Source organism: Vicugna pacos, chromosome 1 (assembly GCF_048564905.1).
Source record: "Vicugna pacos chromosome 1, VicPac4, whole genome shotgun sequence".
NCBI classification, from domain to species: domain Eukaryota; kingdom Metazoa; phylum Chordata; class Mammalia; order Artiodactyla; family Camelidae; genus Vicugna; species Vicugna pacos.
The window spans coordinates 26405784-26432268 of NC_132987.1; the positions used below are offsets into that span (position 1 = coordinate 26405784).

The following is a 26485-nucleotide window of genomic DNA, read 5'->3' on the forward strand; positions in this document are numbered from 1 at the left end:
CCTTTCCTAGGAATTTCTCCTCTAGCCATACTCACACAAGAACAGATGGTTTAGTGCAGCACTACTGGTAAAGGCAAAAACTGAAAAACGACCAACTGGATACCAACGGGGGACATCCATGCAAAAGGAAGCTACTTGTTAAAAATAATGAAATATACAACTACAGGTACTGGCATAGAAAGATGATCATGAGATTGGAATGTATTTCTTGCTTACTATAAGACCTTATGCAACTTACTTTACCTCTCTAAACCTCAAGTTCTTCATCTGTGAAGTGAGGATAAAATATTGAAATAGGGTGGCTGTGCAGATTAGATCCTATACATCAAGTGTTTTGCATAGTGTTTGGCATTTAGTCAACGCTCAATATATATTAGTGAAATCATTGTGATTGTTCAGAGATAAAAATGAAAGCTTCAAAACAGCAGGTAGAATTACTTTTCTTTTGTTAAAAAAAAGTCCAGCTTATACTACAGAGAAAAAAAACACTCAGATGTATTTCTTAAAGTGTGAGAGTTGAAAGATAGAGAATTATCACTTTTTACTTTATACATGTTGGTATTTACATTTTCAACAATCAGCCCATGTTACTTTCAAAGTGATGATGAAATATATTTTTTTAAAAGGTACATGAGACTTGGACTCTGGACTGTTGCTAAGTTGTTTCTACCAGAATCTCTACTTTCCATCGTTTGGCTGAACGCTTCTGCTTAAAAACACTGTCCTACTCAGGGTGCTTTCACCACGTGCCTCTGTGGAATGGTCAAAGGTATCACCACAGCGAGCGTCAAGTGACTCAGAAGAGAAAACACACTGTCACAAGCCCACACTCTGAATGAATGATGAGCTGTTTTTAGTTTCGACAAGAAGCCACAGAATATTGTTAATAACTGAGGAACAACAAGAATCCTATAGTTCTGATGTCTCAGTCAGATATGTGAGGGTGTTGGAAGGACCAAGTGATTTTAAAAAAAGAAAAAGAATATATTTTTTAAAGTCTCAGTGAGCTACTTCAAATAAAAGTAGAAATCAGAATTCTGTGGATATTCAGAATATTTGTTGTTGTTGTTCTTCGAGGGGCAAGGTAATTAAGTTTGTTTATTGATGGGTTGAGTGATTGATTGATTTTAATGAACGTACACCCAGGACTTCGTGCATGCTAAGTATGCGCTCTACCACTGAGCCATACCCTCCCCCTTGGTATTTAAAATATTGAAGGTCAGGCATTTGAGCCAAAAATACATTTGCCTACAAAACTTTCTTTCTTTCATTGTCTGCCAGGAGGGTTACATAAGCCTTTCTTCAGCACCACCCAAAGTCCTCAATAAAAGGAACACACTCAAATAATAACAAGATGAAGGCTCCAAGTGGAAATTCAATTGTATTTATTTTTTCTTATACAGAATCAGAGAAGTAAAAATCAGTACCAAACTCCAGGTAAAATAGTTTGATCTGACTGATTTTTCTGCATACTTTCTGTATGCATAGAAATCTACATTAAAAATAAACACACATATGTCATATTACAAAATGTAGAAATAATTTTTTAAAAAGTTAAAGTACTAACACATAAATGATGTAGTGTGTTAGGGAAATGGTCTCTGTCAATTGCCCATTTTCCCAATTAAATTAATGTACAATTTCCTTTTAACTGCTTTTATTTTTCTTAAAAGTTGCACTTTCAGAAGTTACTTTCCAATTATGTCATGAGAACACAACTTGTCATTAGCGAAACTCACACTCCAGATTGCCTTCTTCTACAGAGAACTTTTCTCCCTTGATGGGGTCGGCAGCACCCCCAACAAACTAAAGGTTTTACTGTTTTACGTGCTCCTCCTATATCATATAGTCAACGAAAGAAATGGCATTTCACATCCTAAATGCTATGGTAAAACATTAACAATTACTTAGATTTAACAGAATTGCAAATAGTTTTTGACAGTGTATCTACTTCAAGAAAATGTGTTTTATCAGGGGAAAAAAATACCTTGAAAGAAAGATCTATGAAATTATTTTCAATTTCAATTTTTAATATGTCTTTTTCCTGGCAAAATTATTGGATGAAATGTTGAAATTTATGGATTAATTTAAGACTAAAAAGACAAGATATTCTCGCAGTTGTTTTAAAATAAGAAATAAAGTATAAATAGCACCTTATCATGAATTCTGCAGGGGTTTTAACCCTTAAAATAATAGGAAATATCCTTTAAAAGTTGTTCTTTATATTTCTAGCTTTAGTGTTTTTTAACAAAGGCTGTATTTTATGGCCTTAAAGACAACAACAAAAATTAAATCTGGCTTCATTTATTAGTAAACATGTAGTCTGGGTCCATATTTAATTCTGGAAAAATACTTGTTATGTTCATTAATAAATGTTCCAACTAATTTCACTAAAAAAATTTTTCTAGTATTTTCTAATGCCACAAGCTTACTAGGAAATTACTTCTAAAAACTGATAATACAAATCATCGATGTTTTAACTACCTAAAAAAAGAAGAGGGGTATCTGTTTCTTTTATGTTTAATAACCTGAAAATGAGTCTACAAAAATATTTTTTAAAAATACAGTAACACTGCTCAGTTTTATTAGGTCCCTTGTTTTTGGTTGTTTTTTGTTTTTTTGTTTTTTTGTTTTTTGCTTTTTCTTAGAAAGAATGTACAATGCTTTTTGCAATGACTGCTAACACAAGAGAAAAAGAAATAGTGCTCCCTTCAATTTAGTAGCAACAGAAACATCTACCCCCATCCCTCTCAGAGCATTTCGAGTGAGAGAAGGAATCAGAGGAACAGAAACTATGGGTCCTTTGGGGGGAAAAAAATCACTTCATTGTGTTGGGAGCAACGGTAGGTTTATGCCTTTGTCTGTCTATGTACTCAGCATCAGCGGGGACAGGGCACTAGCATCCCCGCCCCTCCTTTTCCCACATAAAGTGCACTGAAGCCGTCTTTTCTTATATAGCTGTCTTTTGGTACAAAGGTTGTAGGAGAAAATTGCTGCTTTGTTCTTTCGGGGCACCTCTCATGCCTCCTGCTCGTCTCGCTCGTCTCGCTTGGGGTCCTATAGCTTGTCTACTTCCATTTCACACCTAGTATCCTTTCCACTATATTCCATAACTTGACTACTTCATCTCTGCCCTTGTCACTTGCCTTCTTTCCAACAAGATAAGATGTATTCTGCTCGTCTATAATCTGGTAGATCGAAAGGGATCTTTAATTAAAGATCCCCAGCAAATAAGCCCTTTGGGAATTAAAAGGTTCCTCTCAGAGACCTGCATTATGAATGTCTTTCAAAAAAAAAAGATATTAAATTCATAGATTATAAATAATGTCAGTTCACAATATTAAACAGTTGAGGACTTCATTGGCAATGCAGGCAGAGTGCATGTCAGGTGGACCTGACGCTCTCTCTCAGTCCTTAGGAGCTAATAAAAAACGTTTTTGGTTACATAAGAGGTACTGAGTACATATTACATGCCTTTTGATACCAACTGTAGCAAACAGGGTTAGGATAATATACTTAGGAATCAACTTCACTGACTTCAGAAACATGTCTCCACCATCCACCCTCAGGGGGCGTTATTTTACACGTCAGTCAGAGATCTGCTTCATCCTTCAGTTTCATAGATAACAGTGTTTTTCAACACTTGAAAATCTTGAAAGAAGCAAAACCAACAAGGCTTCAGAATTTAAAAAGCAACAGCTTCCTGTGTATGCTAGCAGGTTGAAAGCTACATTGTCCCGATGTTTTCAGGACAGTTTCCAAAGCCCAAAATACAGTTGCCACTGATGCATCAAAAACATCTGGTTGCCCTTTGTCATCAGCTACAAAATGATAGCGCTTTATAAAATAAACGTCAAGTTCTAAGCTGCAACTGAAAAAAAAAATCCAACTTGTAATTTTAAAAACTTTTGTTTAATAAATGTTCATAATTGGTGCCAAACTGGTCTCTTTCATAAGATCTTAGTGGAGGAACTGTGACTCATGCTGCTGTTCCTCTCCTGCTGGAAGGACTGGCTGTCTAGATGCTGCTGCACAGTAAAATGATGAAGGATAAACTGCAATAGGGCTGTGTGTGCCTTTGTGAATACAAAGTAATAAGAACCATCAGAACCAGCATGGATTCAAAACTACATTGTATTCCATACAGCAGAATTTTACTATCCATACAATGATTTTTTTTTAAAGCTCAAGTTAAATATTTTTTAAAGCATTTGGTACTAATGTTATCAATACAGTTTTTGAAACTGTAAATCAGGTAGAATTTTGTGTACATTTCCTGGACCGAGCCGCCTGTCAGAAGTCACTGCCTGTGGTCAGCTTTTCATGGTTTATAATCAACTGATGTATGAATTTCAACGAACACCCATAAAGCTTAGTCATGGGGCAGCAGAGAGAAAAGCGGAGAAGCAATTCTGCATAATCAACTCTGCAGAAATGATTCTGCATAACCCATCACAGGAATGCAGGCGTGCAGAAAATGAAAATAGAATGTTTATTTATGTTTAAGTTAAGTTACTGCCAATCAAATCCAGGCAATGATTAAACTGGCCACAAGGAAAGGAGGGAGCATGCGTCATGGAGGCAGAAAGCGGCACACCTGCAGACTTGCTCTGCTCCATCGCTTTTTCCAAGAGGCCCAGGAAATGCCAGGTCATGGCTGCACCCAAGCTACAATGGTTATCGGTTACAGCCAGGTCAGAAAGGGCTCGCTTTTGTTCAGAGCAGACTCTACATCATTGAAGAGGGGGATCAGATCTTCAGATTCCAAAGTTCCGAGGTCAACGTTTGTTCCCGGAAGACAGTCAAGAAAATCAGGGAAACGGGTCTGTTGAGGGTTGATGTTCATGGGAGTCTGTCCTGCGTTTTCTCCTGTAACAGAGTGAAATGAAACCATTTTAATTCCTGTTTCTAAGCTCTTGAAACTGGGACAAATTCAACTGTCAGCGTAACTCTCATCTTCATTTCAGCTGTTGTCTACATTCAAACAGAAGATTTTATTGCTGCAGGTCGAAAATACTTCATCTCTGTGCACAATTTCAGCTACCACATTATTGATACTGAGTTGATGATGCTCACTCGTAAGAGATACAGAGATGCCAGGTGAATCTTGAATTGTTCTGGGTTGACACGGTCTGGGACAGGTGGTCCAGGGAGATAGGAAAGGAGCAAGTGAAGGCACTGTGGATTTGACCTCCGATCGACGCCTTCTCATGAATGTCACAAAGAACTGGTTTGTGAAAGGGTAGAAAGGTTCTGCCTGTAATAATCTTGTTACGGAGCTACAATCCAACAATTTAATTGTAAGCTTGAATTTGCCCCATCATCCCTCTTTATGCTCAAAAACAGTAGGAGTGTGGATAGATAGGAGGAGTTTCTTTTCACCACGTTATTAAAACAACTATCTCGCAGGGGAGGGTATATCTCAGTGGTAGAGTTCTTGCCCAGCATGCACAAGGTCCCAGGTTCAATCCCAGCACCTCCATTAAAAATAAATTAATTAAATTAAATGTTAAAAAAGCTACCTTCATCGACAGCTCTAGGGATAATTTTCAAAGTATTTTAAAAGGTGGGTTCTGCAGACTGCCCCCCTCACTCCATGCACACATACACCCCACGACTATATATCTTTCTTCCCCACAATGCATGAGTCACTGTGCACGGGAGCATATTAAGGTTCTGAGAAGTCTTGTAGTAAGGAACTCTGTTTTATTTTGCTTAAGCCAGTATTACCTAAATCCATTTTATCATCAAATCCAATTTTGGCAGAATTTATATCCTAATAGAACTAGAGTCTGGAGGACATAATTGACAATGCCGTTCCAGAGTAAAGTGTCTGGGATGTGACATGAAGAATACATATTCTCTATAAATAATGTAAAGGAGAAAACATATTGACTGTTGTGCCAGGAGACAGAGCTTCTTAACCGTGTGACCTCAGACACACCTCACGTGTCTGAAATTGGGGTGACAGTACCTTCTTTACATTCTGGAGTTAAGTGCTATATAGGATCTGCCACATATATGTGGCTCTGGGCTTCATTCATACATACGCACACGTACAAATACGAAAACACAACAAACGTTTGTTGATTGTGCTGAGAGAAAGAAAAACCTGGGAACAATTGGTTCATTCCAATAGCCTAGTCAATTATCTGAAGGGATAAAATATACCTCAAAGTCTGAGGAGCACTGATAACTATGACCAGCTTCCACCACAGAATCAATTTGAAGAAACCTGTTAAATTAGCTTTTGGGTCCTACAAGTACAATAGCCTTCCTGAGAAACGTGCATAGAAATTTCACTATTCTGAGCAAAACCCGAGAAAATTCATTTTAACCACATGCATTTTCCAAGGAGAAAAGCTACATCTTTTTGAGTGATGAGGGAAACATAATCAAACTTGCATTCGGATGACACCAAAACTCCATGGCTTTTCTCTAACTTATAAAATGTCAATGACTCTTGGAAATATTTTATAGGATTTTCATTGTTAAAGGCAGTAGTCTGAAAAATTAAATCAAGTTCAACATGACTTTGATGTTGTATCACTGACATTGAAAAACAACATCAACTGAGAAAACAAAATCCAAAATAACTTTTCCTAACCACTAGAGTGTAACTGATGAAAGGAGGCTTAAGAAAATTATCTGCCCTGAAAAATTATCTGATCTAAAGTGCTGGATGTCTTTTCTTCATCTCCAGTTAGAATTATTCATCTCTACTGATCTCTCATTTTAACTTTTCAGTAAGTCAAGAATACACTTATTAACCAAATCAAACCTCTGTTGTAAAGAATTCCTCTTATCCTTTCTCTTCAGACATAGAAAGCATAAAGAGACTAAAGGTTCTTCATTAAGGTTAAAGTTTTTTAAATGTCTCTCTTTGGAGCAACTTTCCAACCTCATAGTTATCTTTTCGGTCTTTGCAGTTTTATCCATTTAAAAAATGGGACATAAAATACTTTAATAAAATAAAATTAAATTAAATTTGAGAATTTAAAAAGGTTGGACATATTATACAGCATGGGGAATATAGCCCATATTTTACAATAACTATAAATGGAGTATAAACTTTGATAATTGTGAACCACTATATTGTACATATGTAACATATATAATATTGTACAGCAACTATACTTCGATTAAAAAACTAAAGGAGGCATATTTGCATCAACAATAATAATAATTAATTAATCAATCAACAAAAAGTGGGACAGACCAAAAACCGGGCAATTCTGAAAGGATGTGATCAACAGAGAATATTCTGAAAAGATGGGTGACTTCCCAGCCTTTGCTCTTGTTATTCCCTCCACTCTCTCCTCACACCACATCCAGCTGTTGTTTCCAGGTGTGTTCTGCAAAGGGAGTGCTCAGCTGGCTTCTTCCCATTCAACTTCTGGTCAGTGGGTCTACTAGACCTTTTCTAGCCACACCTGAGCTCTGGGCAGCTTTTCCTCATCTTGTTACTATGTAATTAATTACATTTCTCCCCTGAGTGGGTTTATCCTCACTTCCTATAAGACTTCACAGATGTGACCCTAAACTCAACGGGCCAACATTCACATAACCTGGAACCCTACCTAACATTTAACAAGTCCAACCTGTACATGACTTCAGCCTTCTTAGGAGGAGAGGAGAACTCTGTGCCAAGCGCTAGCCTCATGAACTCTCACAACTCTATGAAGTGAGCATGTTACTCCCACTTTACGGGTGAGAAATGTGAGGCCCCTGGAGGTTACATCACTTCCCCAAACTCACTGCCAAGAAGCAGAGAAATAAAGATTAATCATGTTGCTTGTCTGCAAAAACTATGTTCTTCTTTTCAGGACACAACTTAATTCTACATTTTGGCTTCAAAACAATCCTTATTTATCAATTCAACATCATTTAAAAAAGCCATTAAGTGTGCACCAACAGATGAATGGATAAAGAAGATGTGATACACACACACACACACATTCACAATGGAAAGCTTTTTCACTCAGCAATTAAAAAGAATGAAATTTTGCCATTGGCAGCAATGTGGATGGACTTGGAGGGCATTATGCTAAGAAAAATAAGCCAGATAGAGAAAAACAAATACTGTCTGCTATCACTTACATGTGGAATCTAAAAAAATACAACCAACTGGTGAATAAATCAAGAAAGAAGCAGACTCACAGATACTGAGCACAAACTAGTGGCTACCAGTGGGGGAGGGGCGGGAGCAGTAATGGGGTAGGGGGTTTTTTACAAACGGGTTATTATGGAGATTATATAAAATCACGTGTGTGAAACTTTAGAAAATGGCAAAGCAATTTAAAGAATCTTTCATTCTATACAAATATAAAAAATTTTAAAAGTCATAGGAAAGAATCCATCTTCTTTATTTTTCGATGTCAAGCTTAGATTTAGATAAGCTCTTGAGTCTTTTCTTATTTAAGGTTGCTTTTTAGCTTTACTGGCGTCCCAGTGTTTAAAAGGTGAAAAGCAAACAGTTATTAAACATAGGAAGGAGCCACTTCATAAGGCTGTTCCAAAGAGGGCAAAATAAATCTTACACTGGAAACGAAAGAAGGACATGGAGAAAGAGAGGGAGGGAGGCGGGCAGGGAGGAAGAAGGCTGAAGTAATAAATTGAAGGATAACCAAACAAACAGTTCAAACCATTCCTGGGTGACTCCTCACAAGACAGTCTGTGCAGTTCTCTAAACATGGAGATGACGGCCCGCACCGAGGGCCTGAACAGCTGCTCCAGCGCCCCGGCCGAGCTGGGCTCCTGTCTGACGAGGCATTTAGACTCAGAGCACGAGGACCATGCGGAGCAGAGTGTCAGAAACACGGACACCCCGACCGTGGCACTCGGGAAAGCGGTCACTGTCACCACAGGACAGCTTTCTACCCACAGGGATGACGGAGGAGAACCTTGCATGACTAATTCCAAAGAGTAGACACGTCAGCTCTTTAAATTTAATTTTTGCTCTAGAATATCTTCTGGGAGTTTAGGACTTTGATAATTTAGTCTAGGTTTGGCCAATAAGACCACATTTGGAGCCTCACTCCTGGAGAAAAGGAGGTAACCGGAAGCCAGATGAGGCCTGGCCTGAAGGCAGGGCAGCCAGGGACTAGGTCGCATTTCATTGCTGGGGGAGGACGTTGTTACCCTGTGAGGACTTGGAGCCGACAATTTTGAATCCTCTGAGTTGCTTAACTTTTCAAATACCCACCGCCGACTGCTTCCCAAATGCAGTGAGTAACATGAAAAAATTTGCATCCTGGTGGCCCAGCCCTTACAACCAAAAGCTGGAAAAGCATAAATATTCCATTGTGGAAGAATGGCAAAGCAGACAGTGGTATGTTAATGCAATAGTGAGGAAAGGGCTACAGGAACAAGCTGGGGAAAAAAAAAACAGTAAAGAAAAAAAAGCAGAAGTTAAAATCCTGTGTCCATATATAAAACTGTATTTGTGTAAACTACAGGGAAGGGCTAGGGTTTATTAATAGCGTGGTTCAGGTGGCTTTTCAGCTGTCATTTTATGTTGCTGTTGAGGTTAAGTGTTTCTGGTTGGCTTTCAGAACTGAGATGACTAAAGATACGGTCTGGAAGTGCAGACCCACTGCCAGGACTCGCAGGCTCCGCTCCCACCTGTGTCCATCTCGTCCACATTGCTGAGGAAGTCCTCCGGAGTCGTTGGCACGCTGTAGCACCCCAACCCCAGGCCGCTGTCGGTGCTCTGCTCCCTCGAATGATACGGCCCCCTGCCGAGCAAAAGATGGAAAGAAATTTCAAAATTGAAATACAGTCACAAAGGCCCCAAAAGAGTATAGTGCTGTCAACCTGCCCTATCTCCCAGGTAATGAAGGGAGGGTGAACTTTGCGCCTCCTTTACATCTGGAAATGTATAACCCTCTGTCAGTAAAATTAGTAAATTGTAAGCCAATAAAACTGCCATCATAGTAAACTGACACTGATTCCCTTTTCATCTCAAAATACTCAAAATAACAATTTGAACACTTGGTTCTACATCTAGAGAATGATACCATTTATGTAAATTAAAAAAAAAAACAGAAAATGTTGAATATTGCTTCTGGATACACCTGAACAGGCAATAAGAAGTACGAAAATATGCATGATGGATACACATCAACTTCCAAACTGCCTAGGGGCTATCACTAGGGCGGCAAGAAGGGAAAGAAACAGATTTCAGTGGTGGGGATGAGTTTACATATTAATTATAAGACATTAAAAAAAATAAGATCTATGGAAATATGTCACATCTGGGTGTTGGGTACATAGGTAAATCTTGAATTAGTCGTTATACTTCTCTGAACATCTGAAGTATTTTAAATCAATCATCTAAAACGCCTTTCTTTTGTCATATCGGTTACTGTTTGTTTTCATCTCTTTATTTTTAATAACTTTCATAATTGTATTTGCTCATTTGCCAGAAGCCACTGCAAGGGCAGAAAAGATGCAAGAAATAGAAAACTGCCCTTTATTTGGGTTTAAAAGACTATAATTATGATTGACTTGTTCTATGCACAAAGATATTTCTGGCTAAATTACCTTTTGCTTCTGCTCATACGTTTCATATTTTAAAACAACACCCCTTTGTTTTAATTAATTTTATCATAAAATGATTTTAGACTCACATAGAAGATGTAAAAAGAGTACAGAGTTCGTGTGCATCCTCTACCCAGCTTTCCCGAGGACGTGGCACAGAAACATGGTACAGTGATCAACACCAGGGATGGACAATGTGTAATACTATTAACTAAACTATAATCTTATTCACATTTCACCATAAACATCACCTCTTCATTGTTCCCTATTTACCACAGGACATGCTTTTATCCCCCTGTTGGCTACATGAAACCACAAGAAACCTGTTAACAATTACTACACAACACCATCCCATTGAAATCATCCCATTTTTAAATTATTGGTTAGAGGTTTACTCCATGTCATATCACGATTTTTGAATTTGAGATTTTGTTTTTAAAAGGTAGATGACTTCTTCCTCTACTTTTCTTTTCTGCCACTTCCCTCCACACTCTCCCTCTATCCTCACCCCAACCTCCAAGCTCCCAGCATAAACAAAGACCCATAATACATGAAACCACATAATAAAGAAAGCAAAAGTAAGTGGCCTCAAAATATTGACTTACCCATTGAGGAAAGGATCCGAGCTATTATTCGTGATGGATCTCATGTCTGGGGTCATGGCGGGGGTGTTGACAGCAGCCTGAACTGTGGCCAGGGTCTCTGCTTCCATGGGCAGCTGTCTGCAGAGGGCGGCTTCCTACAGAAACAGGACAGTCACAGGGAGAAGCAAGAGTCATTTACTCATTGTCACAAGGATAGGAGCAAAGGATGCTTTGCACAAAAACTTTTCACCAAACATACACGCACTCTATGTTTATTTCCCATAAGCCAAAATCATCAGGAAATCATTAGTGTTCTTTCTTTGAAGAAAGTCTTACAGGCATAAGTCACTTTCTCACATTCACAAAGTTAACCAGAAGCTCATGTGGTATTTGCCCTCAAAGCATTTACGTAGTGACTGTCCCACCCATCCAATTGAAGTCATATAAAGGTCTCTCAAGACACTTTCTCAGAGACAAGGCTATTTTATCCTAGGTGTTCAGACCAAATCTAAATCAATCAGAGCAACTGGTCTTCTCCAACTAGCAGGTGCATTCTGGTCTCTGCCACTTACAGGGCAGTAACACTGTGGGATGAGTTCATTTCAGGCTTGCATAAAATCACATCTGGCAGTCTTATATCAATAGCCAGGACAGCAAAACGACTAGTTAAAAAGTTTCTTAGTCAATCAGTTTTTCCATTTGACTAATTATTTCCCTGACTAAAATGGCTGAAGGTTGGGGAACCACTCAGTTCCAGTCCGAATCCCACTGACGATTACCTATTTGATAGCATATGGATTTCATTAGCAAAAATTAAAACATGAACTTTCTTTTTTGTTAAGCTAGCATTACTCTGCCAAGGAGAGTCAATCCAAAAGTTTATGAATTTGACTGCAATTACTTTCTCTAGCTAGAACCTCCAGGGAGTGGCTCCCATTTTGACAAACATAACCAGACACCAAATTCCTTTCCAATTTGCTGCTGTTTCCAGAGAATAATACTTTTGTATATTTGTACTTGCGTCCAAAACCAAAGTTAGGACCTTCCCGTATTTACGCCTATCAGTTTCCCACTACCCAGGCTGAAGTCATTGGTCTCACTGTCCCTCAAACCCCAAAACCCTGGCTACCATGGCAAACAGACTATTCAGGCCATCTAAGTTACAGGGTCTGTGTTACACTTCTTCCAGTCCCAACATGCTATGATTTTATAGAGTAACTGCTGTCTAGACAAGTCTAGTGAAGTCATCGGCTATAAAAACTTTCGGTTACTAGAGTTCATTATACTGTTACTAGGAGTTACGGTAGCATGAGTCTTATAAACCGTGGGAGAGATGATTGATAAGAAACTGTATTGTTAACTTTTACTGAAATAAATCCCCTGTCCAGAAAGGGCTCCTCGTTCACTCCAGCTCATCCAGATGGCAAATAATCAAATACTTAACGAACAAATTTTATTCAGTAAATCTATAAAAAGCAAACCAAAAAATGGAGATTTTTTTAAAAAGGGGATTTGAGTCCATAATCCCAATCTTGGAAGTACCTTCTGAATAAATCTAGAAACACTGAGTTATTTTCTTGTAATTGTTTCTATGTGATAGGAAGTGCACATTTGAAACCTTATCTTCCAAGCAAAGCTTACCGGGAGGCCTCAGACAGAAGAATAACAGGGGCTGGACCTGATGGGAGGGGCATAGACCACCAACCCCTCAAACACACACACACACGCAAACCAGTCTGAAAGCAGCCAGTCAATGATACAGTTTCTGGTCCTTTATAAACTGCAGATTCAAAGGTCTTTTGGACAATCACCTTCATTATCCAAAAAAATCAACTTTAATTAGAATATTCCAATTCTCCAACCATTCTGAAGATTTGAGGAGGTTATCCCTAAACTGATGCCCCTTTAAACATACAAGCTGAAGAGATTCCTGCATTTCTTTATATCTGACATAATTCTTTTTAATTTTTTTGTTTATTAAAAAAATTGTTTTGTGTGTGGGAGAAGTAATTGGGTTTATTTATTTATTTTTAATGGAGCTACTGGGGATTGAACCCAGGACCTCGTGCATACTAAGCATGTGTTCTACCTCTGAGCTATACACTCCCTCCAGGACATCTATTCTTCTAAATATGCTGCTAGGAGGATAAAAAAACATCTCGCCAAACACTGAAAGAATACTGGTTGAATTTGCAACTCCAGGTGGTCTGAATTTAAATATAATAAGAATCATTTCTGGAACTTCATTAGATTTAAAAAAAATTACATAACATATATGAATTATCTGTCATTTGTAATGACATATGAAAATAAAATGTTAAATTGTAAGAAAAATACCAGAAACTAGATACAAAATCTATAGTTCTAAATTTTCATTTAAATTACTCCTGGAATATTTCAAATAGATACTGTATGCCTTTTTAAAAGAACACTTGTATGTGGCTAAGCATGTAAGTGAAATTCAGAAGAACTATTTATAATAACCAAAGCTGAAATAACCTAAACTATAATGGGGAAATGTCTCACGGTGTCATTTCACATCTCTTTCCTCTATTTTATTTTATTTTATTTTTTAATTGAAGTATAATCAGTTACAATGTGACAATTTCTGGTGTACAGCACAATGTCCCAGTCATATGTATATATGTATATATATATATATATATATATATATATACACACACACAGACACACACACACACATATTCGTTTTCATATTCTTTTTCATTAAAGGTTATTACAAGATATTGAATACAGTTCTCTGCTCTATACAGAAGAAATTTTTTTTGCCTATTTTTATATATAGTAGTTAATATTTGCAAATCTCGAACTCCCAAATTTATCCCTTCCAACCACCCTTCCCTCGTAACCATAAGATTGTTTACTATGTCTGCGAGTCTGTTTCTGTTTTGTAGATGAATTCATTAGTGCCTTCTTTTTCTTTATTTAGATTCCTGTTCCCTCTGTTTCAAATGAAAGATAACTGAAGCTCCATTCCTCAGCATCGATGTGGTTTCCCTCCGTTCTTTGAGGACGTGACCCCCACGGCATTGCGAGGCAATGCTATGTTCTGCCGGTAGGGGGCTCACGGTATCTTTTTGACCAAATAACAAACGACAGAGAATACAGAAAGGGTGTTGACTATACCTGAAACTAACTTTGAAATATAAATTAGTCCAGTCTGAATTAGAAAGTTATTCGAGGGGGCAACGCTTTCTCTGAAATGATTCTAAGATTATTCTTGGGTGGCCCCAGCTCTAGACCCACCTGTTCCCTAGCCCACCTGCATGGTGGCCCACAAAGCCTGCCTGTCCACGTCTCCTCCGTTGTCTCCCTCACTCCTCCCCACTGCTCCTCCCACTTCCAGCATCTGCTCCAACTGTTTCCTCTGCTTGGAACACACTCCTAAGATCTTCCCAGATCTTCACTCCCTCACTGATGTCTGTTTCCTATAGATGCCATCTCTTTAGACGTTATGTTAAATGTTCTCCATAGCAACTTATTATTTAGTGTCTTTCTCATTAGAATGTAAGGTCCATGAGGAAAGGGATCTTATTTGTCATGGTCATTCCTATATCCCCACTGTGTACAACCACCCGGGTATATAGTAGGTACTTATAAATATCTGCCCAATGAAACAATGAAAAGTGTTACCAGAATTCAAATGGAAAAACCATTTTAAATTATAATTAATAATAAGAGAAAAAATCAGCTAAGAACATTCATTTCTTATCTTCAACCACAAATATGAGTAAAGTAACAGTCTTCTGCCTACATCCATCTAGCCAGGCTCAAACTTCATCCTAATTTAATGATCCCACTGCACTTTTTTTCCTGCTCCCAGTACAGAAGACAAGCAGGAGGTCAGAGTGATCAGAAGCAGGGATTCCAGGGCCAAAGGCTTGATCTGAACCTTGCCATCTCCTAGCCGGCTACTTAACCTCTCTGTTCCTCATCTATAAGGTGGGGATAATAACAGCGTCTCCCCAGTAGGGCGGCTACAGTGATAATATGAGGTAATATGTATATGATGCTGAGAACGGTGCTGGCACAGAGATCTTTTAATAAATGCCAACTAAGTATTATGATTATTATCATCTCATGTATTCCAATCCTAGGAAACAAAAGCAAAAACGAAAATAAACAACCAGTCTTAAAAGTCACCCTATCACGTGGACCTGATCCGCTTTGAGTAGTCTGACACTTCTTCCTGGTCAGCCTTCACCTTGGAAGGATTAAACCTAAGGTGAAATCCACCATGAATCAGCAAAGGTAAGAAAAAAAATTTTTTTTAAGTCAAGGAGAGATCTGTAAACCTTTTTGTATAACATAAAATTAATTTTTAATATAAATGGATAATGGTGAAGTTTCATTTCACACAGTTGTTTTTATAATATAACAGTCCCGTATTTAGGATTTTTTTTTAAAGTCTAGCCTTTTTGAATGAAAATATTTTCCTATTTCTGTTCATAAATTGGAGAAGAAAAGTATGAAATTCAAGGTTTGGAAATAAAAGGACTAACCTCGCTCACATGTCCCCATTCAAACAGTGGAGGATTTTAATTTTTTTTTAAAAAAAGCAAAATTGAGGTGTAAAATTAAGCCTCAGACTCAGTATGATTTTGGCTGCTACATGACATCTGCCCTTGCAGGGCAGAAATAAAGGCCAACACCTGACTTTAGTTTGACCAAGATGCAGCAGTCAAGACTGATGGAAATAAGACAGCTGAAGCAAAGACAGAAGATAGGGACACTGGACTAAGCAAACTGACATGGAAACGGGGACAGCTGAGCAAGGCTGGTGGAGGACATGACTCAGGCCTCTAACTCCGAGCTGGCAGCGCAGCTGCCCTAACCCTGTGCTCCCACCCAGCCCTCTACCCCACCCCCACCCCCCACAGCCCTCGTCCAGCAGGATAATGAATGCTAAGCTGGAGGCACACCGAGCTCCTTGGTCTCTCACTCCCACCTCTGCTCCAGGTCAGCAATCTGTTCACAGATGCCTTCCTCGTGTCCTTTCCGCCCCCCCCACCCCGTCCTCCCAAACAAGTTACCTCTTCATCAAGCCGAATCTCCCCCACCCTCAGAAGTTCTGTTACACCACCTCTTCCAGAATGCCTTCCCTGACAACTATAACCACAGCAAACCACTACCTTCTCCTCCCCCAGCCCTGAAGTCCAAAATAAACGTGTCTGGCCCCAAAGCAGCTCTTCCTGCTAACCTCAAGCTTTCTCCTAACACCATCACCAGTCCTCCCAGCTCCAAATCTGAGTCAACTGTCTCCCTCAGCTTCCCCAACAATTCATTCATTTGCACCTGTATTTATTTTTTTAAATACTATGGAGGCTACCAGGTGCCAGGTGTGGCTCTCGGCAGCAGGGATACAGCAATGAACAGCACAGACAGTACCCTCCTCAGCGAGGATTCCAGAGGGGGAGACAGACTGTAACAAAAACCGATGGAGAAAGGCCAAGCCTTGTGTGGCCCATCTCACTGATCTCTGCATTCTCCAAGCCTCTTTCCCAACTCAAATAGTCAGCACTGCTTCTCTAGATCTTCCAACTGACCCGCCTGCCTCCAGTCAATCTCCAAGTGCAAGGCTGCACCCCAGATCTCTGTTCTACACTTTGTCATAATCTTTACAAAAAGTGACCAGTGCAGAAGCATCAGGATGGGGAGAGGCCAGGATGTCATGTCCAACAAAGAAGCAAGGGAAAAAAGAGATGTGAGGGGCACACCATGGCTCTCAAACTATTAATGGACTTCAAATGGAAGAAGGAAGATTCCTTCTATCCCAGACTGGAGGCAGATATGATGGAAGACTTTGTAGTTAGTAGCCCGTTCAGTGGTAGAACGGGGTGCGTCTCAAATCTCTGGGCTACTGGCCTCTGGAATTTTCAAGGAGTTGTTGAGGCTTAAATGCTCCTGGACATGGCTAGGGGTTGGCACAGGATAAAAAGTGTCCTTGGAATCAGAATGATGGAAGCTCAAATCCCAGCTCAGCGACTCCCTAGCTGTAACATCTTGGACTAAATTGTTAATCTTTCTTGACAGTTGTGTTCATCTGAAAAAAAAAATGACTTCTAAGATTCATCTTGCTGAGCTGTTACATATAGATTAAAAAGCATATTTATCAAGAACCTGGCACAATGAAGCAGTCAGGACAATGAGCTACTCAATAATAGTGTTAAGTGTCTTAGGAGGCAGAGATATTAGCTAATTCTTGAATATCTTTGACTACCTGTACAGCACTGTCCTAAATGCTTTAACATACTATTCGTTTCATCCTCATTATCCTCATGACAATCCAAATGTCCCCACTTTATAGATGAGGACACTGAGGCACAGAGAGGTTAAGCAACTTTCCCAGGACCTGGCCCCAGAATGTTCTCACAGCCACCACACAGTGGCAGAGAGAGGAAAGCCAAGGGTTGAGGTTGGTCAAATTTCCGACCTTTTCACCCACTGACTGTGGGACTTGGGCAAGATATTTCATTTCTCTGAGCTTGTTTTCCCAGCTGTAAAATGGAAATACCAACCCCCCTCCTTCAGGCTAGTTAGAGGAGTTAATGAAATAGCCCGTTTAACTGTCCTGATCCCACGTTCCCTCTCAAAATCGGGAAAGAGATTGAACAGGACGTATTCTCTGATCCTTTTCAATGTATATGGGTGGAGCTAGTGTCCTGGGAACTCGCAAGCACATCCAGCCAAGTTATAAGTTCAGATTTTAAAGGCCAGTTGCAGAAAGATCAGGAAAGCTGCCCCTGGTAACCCTACCCCCACACTCCTCCACCACAATTTTTTTTTCTATATATCCAAGCTGGGGGCGGAAAGACTGTTGCAAAATAAAGCCTTGAGAATCTCTTTCAGAGTTGGTGGTCTTCCAACTAGCTCCCCGAAACGAGTAATTATATGTGGGTTAAAAAGCGCCCTCTCCTAGGGGATGGGGAGGGGTGGTGTGTAAAATAGCTGGAGGGGCGAGGGCTGTGAAAGATAAATCCTGATTTGTAAGCGGAAGGTGTCCCTGGACTCGAACTTCAAACCCCCTTTCCTTCCAGCTCCCCATTGGCCTGCAGCCTGCCTGTGGAATAAATCAACAGAGGAGGTGAGAAAGTAAACAGCACTTGAAAGCATCCTGCCAGCCTGTCTGTCCTGGGCTGGGGGAGTGCCTCCCGCCAGCCACTCTGACCCTCGGGAATGTACGTCAAGGAGGAACGAATGACAATAACCTCTTCTGAGGGTGCTCTGCTTGATTTAAGTGTGTGTGGCCAGGGATTCTACAAAAATGGAAGACTAGATTGTTTTAATTATAAAGGGTGGGGTGAGTAGAAACAAATGAAAAAAATAAAGACAATATTTTGAAATCCTAACATTAAAATAGTTATTCTGGTGCAGAGAAGTTGCTCCCTCTGCCAAAACCCCGAGGGACTTCAGAGGCAGGATGCGGAATTATTTACCTTCTTTATAGGAAAAACAAAATATTCTAATGTAAATTTCTTCTTAAGTCTGTGCCAAGGGATTCTAGAAATTCACTGTCACATTTCCTGGTGCCTTCCTCTTGGAAATACCGCATCACACAGGCTCAGCTGCCAGACTGGCACTACAGTCCAAACTCTGACACTTTGGGGAAGACATTTGTTGAGTCCATAATTATTATTCATGGTCTGTTTGATGCTCCTTTTAATTCAGGATGCATATAACAATCTTGTGTTATTCCAAAATTTATGTGATCCTTTAGAATCACATTAAGGAAAATATTATAGTTTAGATACTCTTCTCTTCATTTAAGAAAATGTGTCCAATTTATAACATCTTTCAAAAGGGTCCTTTTAGAGGGTGGAGGTATAACTCAGTGGTAGAGTATGTGGTTTAGCATGAGCAAGGTCCTGGGTTCAATCCCCAGTACCTCCATTAAAAAAAATTTTTTTTTAAGTTTTAAAAAGATCCTTTTAAAGAGACTTGAGTTGGCTTTTTTTTTTTTTTTTTTAAGAAAATGGCTTATCTCTGGAACTTGTAGGCAAATAAAATGCTTACAGCAGTTAGAATGAGAGCCCCATGAGGGTAGGGACCAAGCCTGTTTGTTCACTGCTGTGTATTCAGTGCTGGGAGCATACTGAACAAATGAAATGAATGAAAGTAACTAGTCAGGCTGCTCCAGAGGGAGTCACATCCTAGGTGGACGACACGACCTGTGATGTTTCCGGTCAGCCCGAAACCTAATTCTCTGAAATGCTTTTCCAAAAGTAAATTATAGCCCCATGTGCTGAAGGAAAGACTTATGAAACAGCCACTATTTATGCTGTGATATGACACTTTATAACCTCTCTAAATAGCTATTCTTCACTTGACAAGAAACAGACCTCAGAGCCTCCCTGGACCAGCGCTGCCCACAGCCAGGCGTGTCCCTCCCCGGGGCCCTCGCTCAGGAATGGCTGTGAGAGGCCGGCCAGCTGGCCAGCCAGACCCAGCAGTGGCCGTCAAGCCGAACAGAGCTCTGTGAGGCCTGCCAAAAGAATCCAGGGGCCTCCCGCCCAAACCCTCTCCCCGTCCCTGTTGCCCCGGCAACCAGAGGCCAGGCTTAGTCAGCATTTTTGTTTGACAAGTTGCTTTCTCTTGTCCACCGAGCCCCAATTAAAGGAAGGATGGGGCTAAAAGCGGTGCTGAGTTTGCCTGGGAATAATCATGATTTCTCAACAATGCAGAGAAAACGAAGGCTTGTCCACTTAAAACACCCAGGCTCTGGGGGCTGACAAAAAATCCTTGAGGTTAAAATCTTTCTTTGGGCAGAACGTACCCCACCCCCAGCTTTATATTTAATTGAATAATACAGTGAAATACTCTCCTCAGATAAAGCCAAGAGTCTGTTTTCCTGTCAAGGAATTGACCTTTCCAATGGGTAAATACGGGCTGAGAAGCCTTAACCAGTTACTAAAATTTTCCATTTCATTGGGTAAAGCTGTAAACATGCCCTTTATGATACTGAGCAAATATTGTGCGATTTTTAAGCTGTAACAGCAGAAAATTCTATAATCTTGTGGGCATGTGTGGCTCATGGTATTTTACAGTATGTGCCCAGCCGTGTAATGGAAAGGACTCCAGGCAGCTTAGAAGCGATACGTCCAAACTCACAGCACAACTTTCACGGCTGATGCAGAGTAAATAAATGGCTTCTCAATGTATTAAAAAAAGAGAGAGAGATAACAAACAGTAGTAAAATATACCACCTTTGGTTTAAAAAAAAAACCAAAATACACACAGATGCATACAAAGACCGGGAAGAAATCACCAGCATCTTCACAGCTGCTCTCTTTAGGTAAGAAGATGAGTGATGATTACGTCCTTCTGCATTTTTGATTATTTTAAACAATTTCTATGATGAATGTGTGTGATAATTTTATTATTTTTACTTACCTACAGTCAAATTCACTCTTTGTGAAACTGTACAGTTCTGAGTTTTGGCAAATACAAAATGCATTTGTGAAACAGCCACCCCAATCAAGACTCAAAATCGCGCCATTGCCCCCTAAAATTCCCTGGTGCCCCCCTTTGTAGGCAGCCCCACCCCCACTCATCTGTTCTCTGTCTCTATAGTTTTGCCTTTTCCAGAAGGGCATACAAACGGAAGCATACATTATGAAGTCTTTTTGAGTCTGGATTCTCTCAGTTAGCAAAATGCTTTCTTTTATCTCAAGCAGAAAAAATAAATGAATAAATTATATTTTTAAAAGTTAAGAGAGCTGGCTATAGTTCAATGGTAGAGCATATGCTTAGCACCCATGAGGTTCAATCCCCAGCACCTCCATTAAGAAAAATAAAAATAAATTTAAAAAAATAATACTATCTATAAAAAAAGTTAAGAACTTTTCTGCTTTAACTTTACAAACTGAATTCTAATCCTTTTTTCTTTAATATGAAGATGCCAGGAAGGACGTTTTCAGCTGTGACCTGCTTTCTTTTCTAGGGTCAGTATTCCTTAGATAAACCTGAAACTGCTTCACAGCCTTTTGGGAAGTTCAGCAAAAATTAAACTCTCATTATCAGGGACAGTGGAAAACGTCTTTCACGAAAACGTGCTCCCCAGAACGCCTGTGGTAGCTGTTGAAAGCAGGGAAAGTGCCACTTTCCTAACAAGGCTGCGTGCTGCAGGCCTGGCTGGGATCCCCTTGCTCGGGGCACCCCTGCCGTTGGAGCACCGGCCACATCTGAGGTAGTACATCAATTATCGGCTACAAGTAGTTCAACTCTGTTGCTACAGCAGCTGATGGTCAACTGTAGCAACCGTTTTTAACCAAACTCTCCCACTTCAGAGGGCCAAACCTCACTGGCCCTTCGTTTCTGATTCTCTACCTTTTCAACAGCTTGTTGGCCTCAGGGGCCACTGGAAAGTAGGAAGCACCTGATGCTCATTTGCACAGAACTCTGGGCTCGGGTGCATCTGGTCTCCACTCCAGAGATGGCAGCTGCTGGGACACGACGAAGTCAGGAATGGTTTGAATTTATCCTTCTGACCACTTATTTGGACTCAGTTTAATTATTTTTGTCCCCTCTGCTAACATGTAAGTTATCTGAAAGCAGCCATGCCCCAGTTTTCTTTTTATTACTTCCCACGACATAAATATTTGGTACAGAAACAAATGAGGAGATAAAGGAAGGAATGAAAAAAAATAATTTTGTATCCTAAAATAATGGAGGTTCCCTTCAGATCTGTAATCAGACCTTCCTCAAGTCCGTTTTGTTAACATCTGAGTTAATGAGTTAACATCTGAGCCCTTGGCATCGTGAGGCAGATGTCAGATCGTGGAACAAGGACTGAGGAGTTGTTTTCTCCGCAGCACGACATCCAGCATCATCAGACCACATGCCCAGAGGAATAACGGCATGGAAGCAGAAAGAAGGAGGAGGAGAAATAAAACCAAATACTTACATAGCGTATAACTTATAAGGAGCTTTCACATTTACCACATATCTAAGAGTGATAAAAGTATCCAGAGTGGTGACGATTTCCCAAGAATTAGGGAATAAATTCATCTACCTGTTGAATTTTACCAACCTCCCTCCCTGCTACAGAGATGGAGTATAGGAAGGGGCCTCTCTCCCAGAAGTTCTCCCTTGAGAGGGAGGTCAGGGCAGGGACTCTGAGAGGACAGGCTGCACAGTTGGGGCCCTCCTGCAAACTAGAGGAAGGCCAGGGTGATGGCAAATTGTCCAGAGAGCAAAGGATATTCAGGCAGTGGCTGGCCATCTGGAACAGGGAGCAGGACAGAAAGAACAAATGGGATGGAGAGTCTTCAGACCTCATCGGGGCCACCATGGCCTCCATCCCTACACATCCATTCCTACCAGGTGCTGAAAGGTGAGCCAAATACCAGGTTTACTTCCAGTCCATTTCCCTACCCCTGCCCTGGCTTAAGTGCAAATCACTAAAAGAAAGAAGTTTAAAAAAAAACCCAAAAGAAGAAAAAACACTAAGGTGACACACATAATCCACACCTGAACAATCAGACATCTTGGCAAATGCCCCAGAACACTGTCATCAAACACTCCAACCCCACTTATTGTATGGCCCTAAAAAACATCTCTGACCCTGAGGAGCAAGCTGCTTCTGGAAGTGGGGGGGGGGGGGGGGAATCTTCCATGATTAAAAGAAAGTCTCTTCAGACAAAGGTACTCCTGTACCTTTTCTGTACTCTGTAATAAAAATTAAAAGACATTAGAGCCATTCATCCCATCTCCTTCTCCTCCTCTAACTACACACGAACACACATACACACACACACACACAGTCAAAGCTGAGCTGTGTGAGCCCCTGTGAACAAACCTGAGCAACATTTCTCCTCGAGATTCTATACAGTGGAATTGATGCTATGATGCAGCAAAATGCTCCAAGTTCCACAGCCGCTAGGGATTGGCATTTATGGAACTTGGTTGGTATTTCTGTAATATGAACCATCAATACTAACATTCTGGTTCAAAGGCACCTATGGTTGGAATAAAGGAAACAATTTGGGGCCCTTTTCTCCACCCCTTTTCAGAAATACTTTCTGTGGGAAAGAAGGAGGCGGGGCAGGAGAAAGAGAAACACAGAAAGAGGCACTACTGAGAAACAAGTCATTTTTTTGCAGAATAGTTATAGCTTTGTGGAAAAAAAACCTCATTTACGTTCATTTAGATATAAAACTAAGAGAAAACTTATAAATGCTACTGTAATACTGTCTAATTTACTCTATATTATAAGATAGATAAATTTTTCCAAACAGAATTATTATCCAAAGACAGAAAACAAAAATACAATTACTTCCTGCTAAGAAACAGGATACTGTATATCTAAAAACAGTATAAACAGCTGTTACCCTGAAATAACCATGAAAGTTCAGACATAAATCCTTCGGGTAAAAAGCACAACGATGGTTGTATTACAAAGTTGTATTCCTCAAATTTAGAGGATAGTTCAACAGAACAACAAAGCACAGTTTACACTCATTTCCTTCATTTTCAAAGACTATGTCTAAGGAATTCTTTTAACTTCACATGTATAGATACTTTGTATCTCAGAATTTATTTGATGAAAAATACATTATTTACCCATGGCACTCAATGCGTATTTTTTAAAGTATCAGATATAACTAAAAGAAAAAACAGTGTTTATCCTAATTCCCCCAGCCCCCTGCAAGAAAGCATTAAGTACTTATTTCCTTAAACTAGCAAAAGGAAGCTACCCATGTATCCTGCTTCAACGTGAGTTACAAAGCAAAGTCTGAAGAATTAGAACAATAAACTGAAGGCTTCCTCCCCAAAAATGTAGCCAGCAAAATTAACGAGACCTGAAAACATGTGCTACGTTAGTATAGCAACACAGAAGAGAATTCTGCTCTTGCAAAGACAAACCTTTGAAGCAAGGAGAAAATTGTGGGTTCCTTCAGGGATTCTCTTTGATTCATTTTTTGAAAATGTGGCCTGGAGACTGACCCACAGAGGACACACATTCTGTTGACTGACTGATGGAATGAATAAATGAATGAGTGGAACATGGCACCAAGGTGCCTGACCAAAGCCAGGCCGTTTTGCAGACCACTTTAACAGGGTCCATTTGCAGAAATTTTCCTTTCTCATTCTCCCCCAGTTTTCTCTAACTTTTTTCATGTTCCATGGCGGATCAAGGATGGCTGCAGATCCTTAGTCATTTCTTCCCTGGAACATCCCCTCTGCTATCTGCTCTACGGGGGGTGGGGGGTGGGGGCAAGCAGTGGTATGGGGGTGGCTCTGTGACAAAGAACATGGAAGAAGTGACTCTGTGGCAGTTTCCAGAGCCAGGCCCTAAGACACTGGCAGCTTCCAATTCCTGTCCCTTAGAGTATTCTCATGGGGAGACCCCAGCTGCTATGCAGTCTGTCCCACTGAGCTGAGATTGCCATGCTAGAGCTGCCGTGGACAAATGCTCTAGGTTTCAGTCCCAGCCGAGCCCAGTCTTCTAGCAATCCTTGTCATGGTGCCACACACTTGAGTAAACACATCTTGGAGCCTCTGGGCCAGCCCCCCCACCAGCTGAACACCATTAAGTGACCTCAGTCAATACCACGTACAGCAGAAGAACAGTCCAGTTGAGCCCCGCCTCAATTCCTGATGGCAAAACTGCATGCTATAATCAAATGACTGTTGTTTTAAGTCACCAAGGTCTGGGGTAATGTAATACACAGTAATAAATAATTGTAATGTATTCTTCCTCTCCTCCTAATCACGAGCAGAGACAGGCAAAGGCAGCCATGCTGACACAGCTAGGCCTTGTACTCATGAGTCTGGCTCTCAACACAGTTCAAGCAGATGCTAAAAGAAACTAGATCCTGCTCGTGAAGTGTGGGACAGGGCTTTGGGCCTTCAGTGCTTCTAGACAAAGATTTACTCTGATGGCAAGTAGCTACCTACCCACTAGCCTTGCACCAACGGCCACAAAGTCACCACCAGGTACCACTGAAGGCCATACCTGCCTCATGAGCTCCTCTTGGCGCATTCGAATCCTCTCTCTCTCCATCTGGATCCTCTGAAGTCGAAGTTTCTGCTGCTGCTGCTGCTGGGTGGTCAGCGCGTTGGGCAGACTCATGAGCCCGGCTGGTGGGTTCTGAGCAGGGTGGTTCTGCTGGCTCAGGGAACTGGGTGCCATCTGCTGCTGGTGCTGGTGATTCATCACTGCAGGAGGGAAGCAAATGGGGAGATTACGGACCAGGGACCACGGCACCTTATCAAAAAGAGATCGTCAGAATGCTCTGTGCTTTAGAGTATAGATTCCTGAGATTCCTTCTCAAGTACTTTCCTGTTAATCATTACTGTTTAAGTAATTATTACCTTAATTCAATTTATGCCGATCTTGACTCATCCAGTCTCAGCTTTTACACCTTGTTAAAAATCTTATTTCACACCTTCCCTGTGTCTAGAGTACATTTTGAACCTTTCATAGAACATAGTGGTCACAAGTAAATTCCACAACATAAGAGATCATGTCACCAGGACATCTGAGTGTATGTGCAATTCTTCAGACAACCTGGATGTTTATGGCAGAGCCAAAGAGGGCAGGTGATCATTGGTAAGTGGTGGGTATAAAATAACACCTAGGATGGATGAGTGAATTGACAAACAACACGTAAAACACTGCACTTAGATCAGGGACGTACACAAAAGCAGGTCCCCATCAAAGCTGTGTTAAAAAAGGGTGCCCCCAAGAATTTATTTATAGTGATATGTGAGTAAATAGACAATCGTTCAGTGAGAGTAATTACTGAGAAAGAAATTATATTAAATGCTAACCATATTTGTGATTGGATAAAGCCACTAGAAGCATTTTAAACTTTTTATGGATATTCTATATTTCTGCATTTCCCAACATTTAAAATTTTAACATGCAGTCGTACCTCACTCTAGAAAAAAAAGTTTAAATCCTTTAATATAGTTTATAATTGACATTTCCACAAAATATGCATCTTAAAAAGTGCTGGTTTTTCTCAAAACAGTCTACCAGTTAAACTTGCTTAACTTCTCGCTGGGTATTACCTTGTAATACAGAAAACCATGATTTATCAGTCTATTGGCTCTTAGGTTAAGGCCCAGGGCAACAATGTGCAATTTTATACACTTACTTCATTTCTGAGCAAGAAACTCTCAATTTTTGCCATGTTTGGTATCACTACCTTTAAAAGGTAAAATTATTAGCATATTTTACTTAAAGTTCAAAGTTAAATACTTTAGATCTTCGGTTTGCTATGGACATTATGTGGAAACATGTTATAACTAAATTTTCTTAAACAAATTATTTTTTTATTGTTGTTGGGGGTAGAAGGCATTAGGTCTACTGATTTATTATTAGGTTTTGT

The 26485-nt window shown here is 40.2% G+C and overlaps 1 protein-coding gene across 2 annotated transcripts in view; it reads right to left on the reverse strand.

The window, feature by feature from the left end:
• Positions 1–1368: 1368 nt before the first annotated feature.
• The window catches only part of WWTR1 (WW domain containing transcription regulator 1), a 123803-nt gene continuing 98686 nt past the window's right edge, over positions 1369–26485 (reverse strand). For both annotated transcript variants that reach the window (XM_072958961.1, XM_072958960.1), the window contains exons 4-7: positions 25105–25307; positions 11148–11281; positions 9625–9737; positions 1369–4869 (exon numbers count right to left, since the gene is read on the reverse strand). In XM_072958961.1, coding sequence (XP_072815062.1) covers positions 4685–4869; positions 9625–9737; positions 11148–11281; positions 25105–25307 — 635 coding nt within the window. In that variant the 3' untranslated portion in view covers positions 1369–4684. The remainder of the gene's footprint in view (positions 4870–9624; positions 9738–11147; positions 11282–25104; positions 25308–26485) is intronic.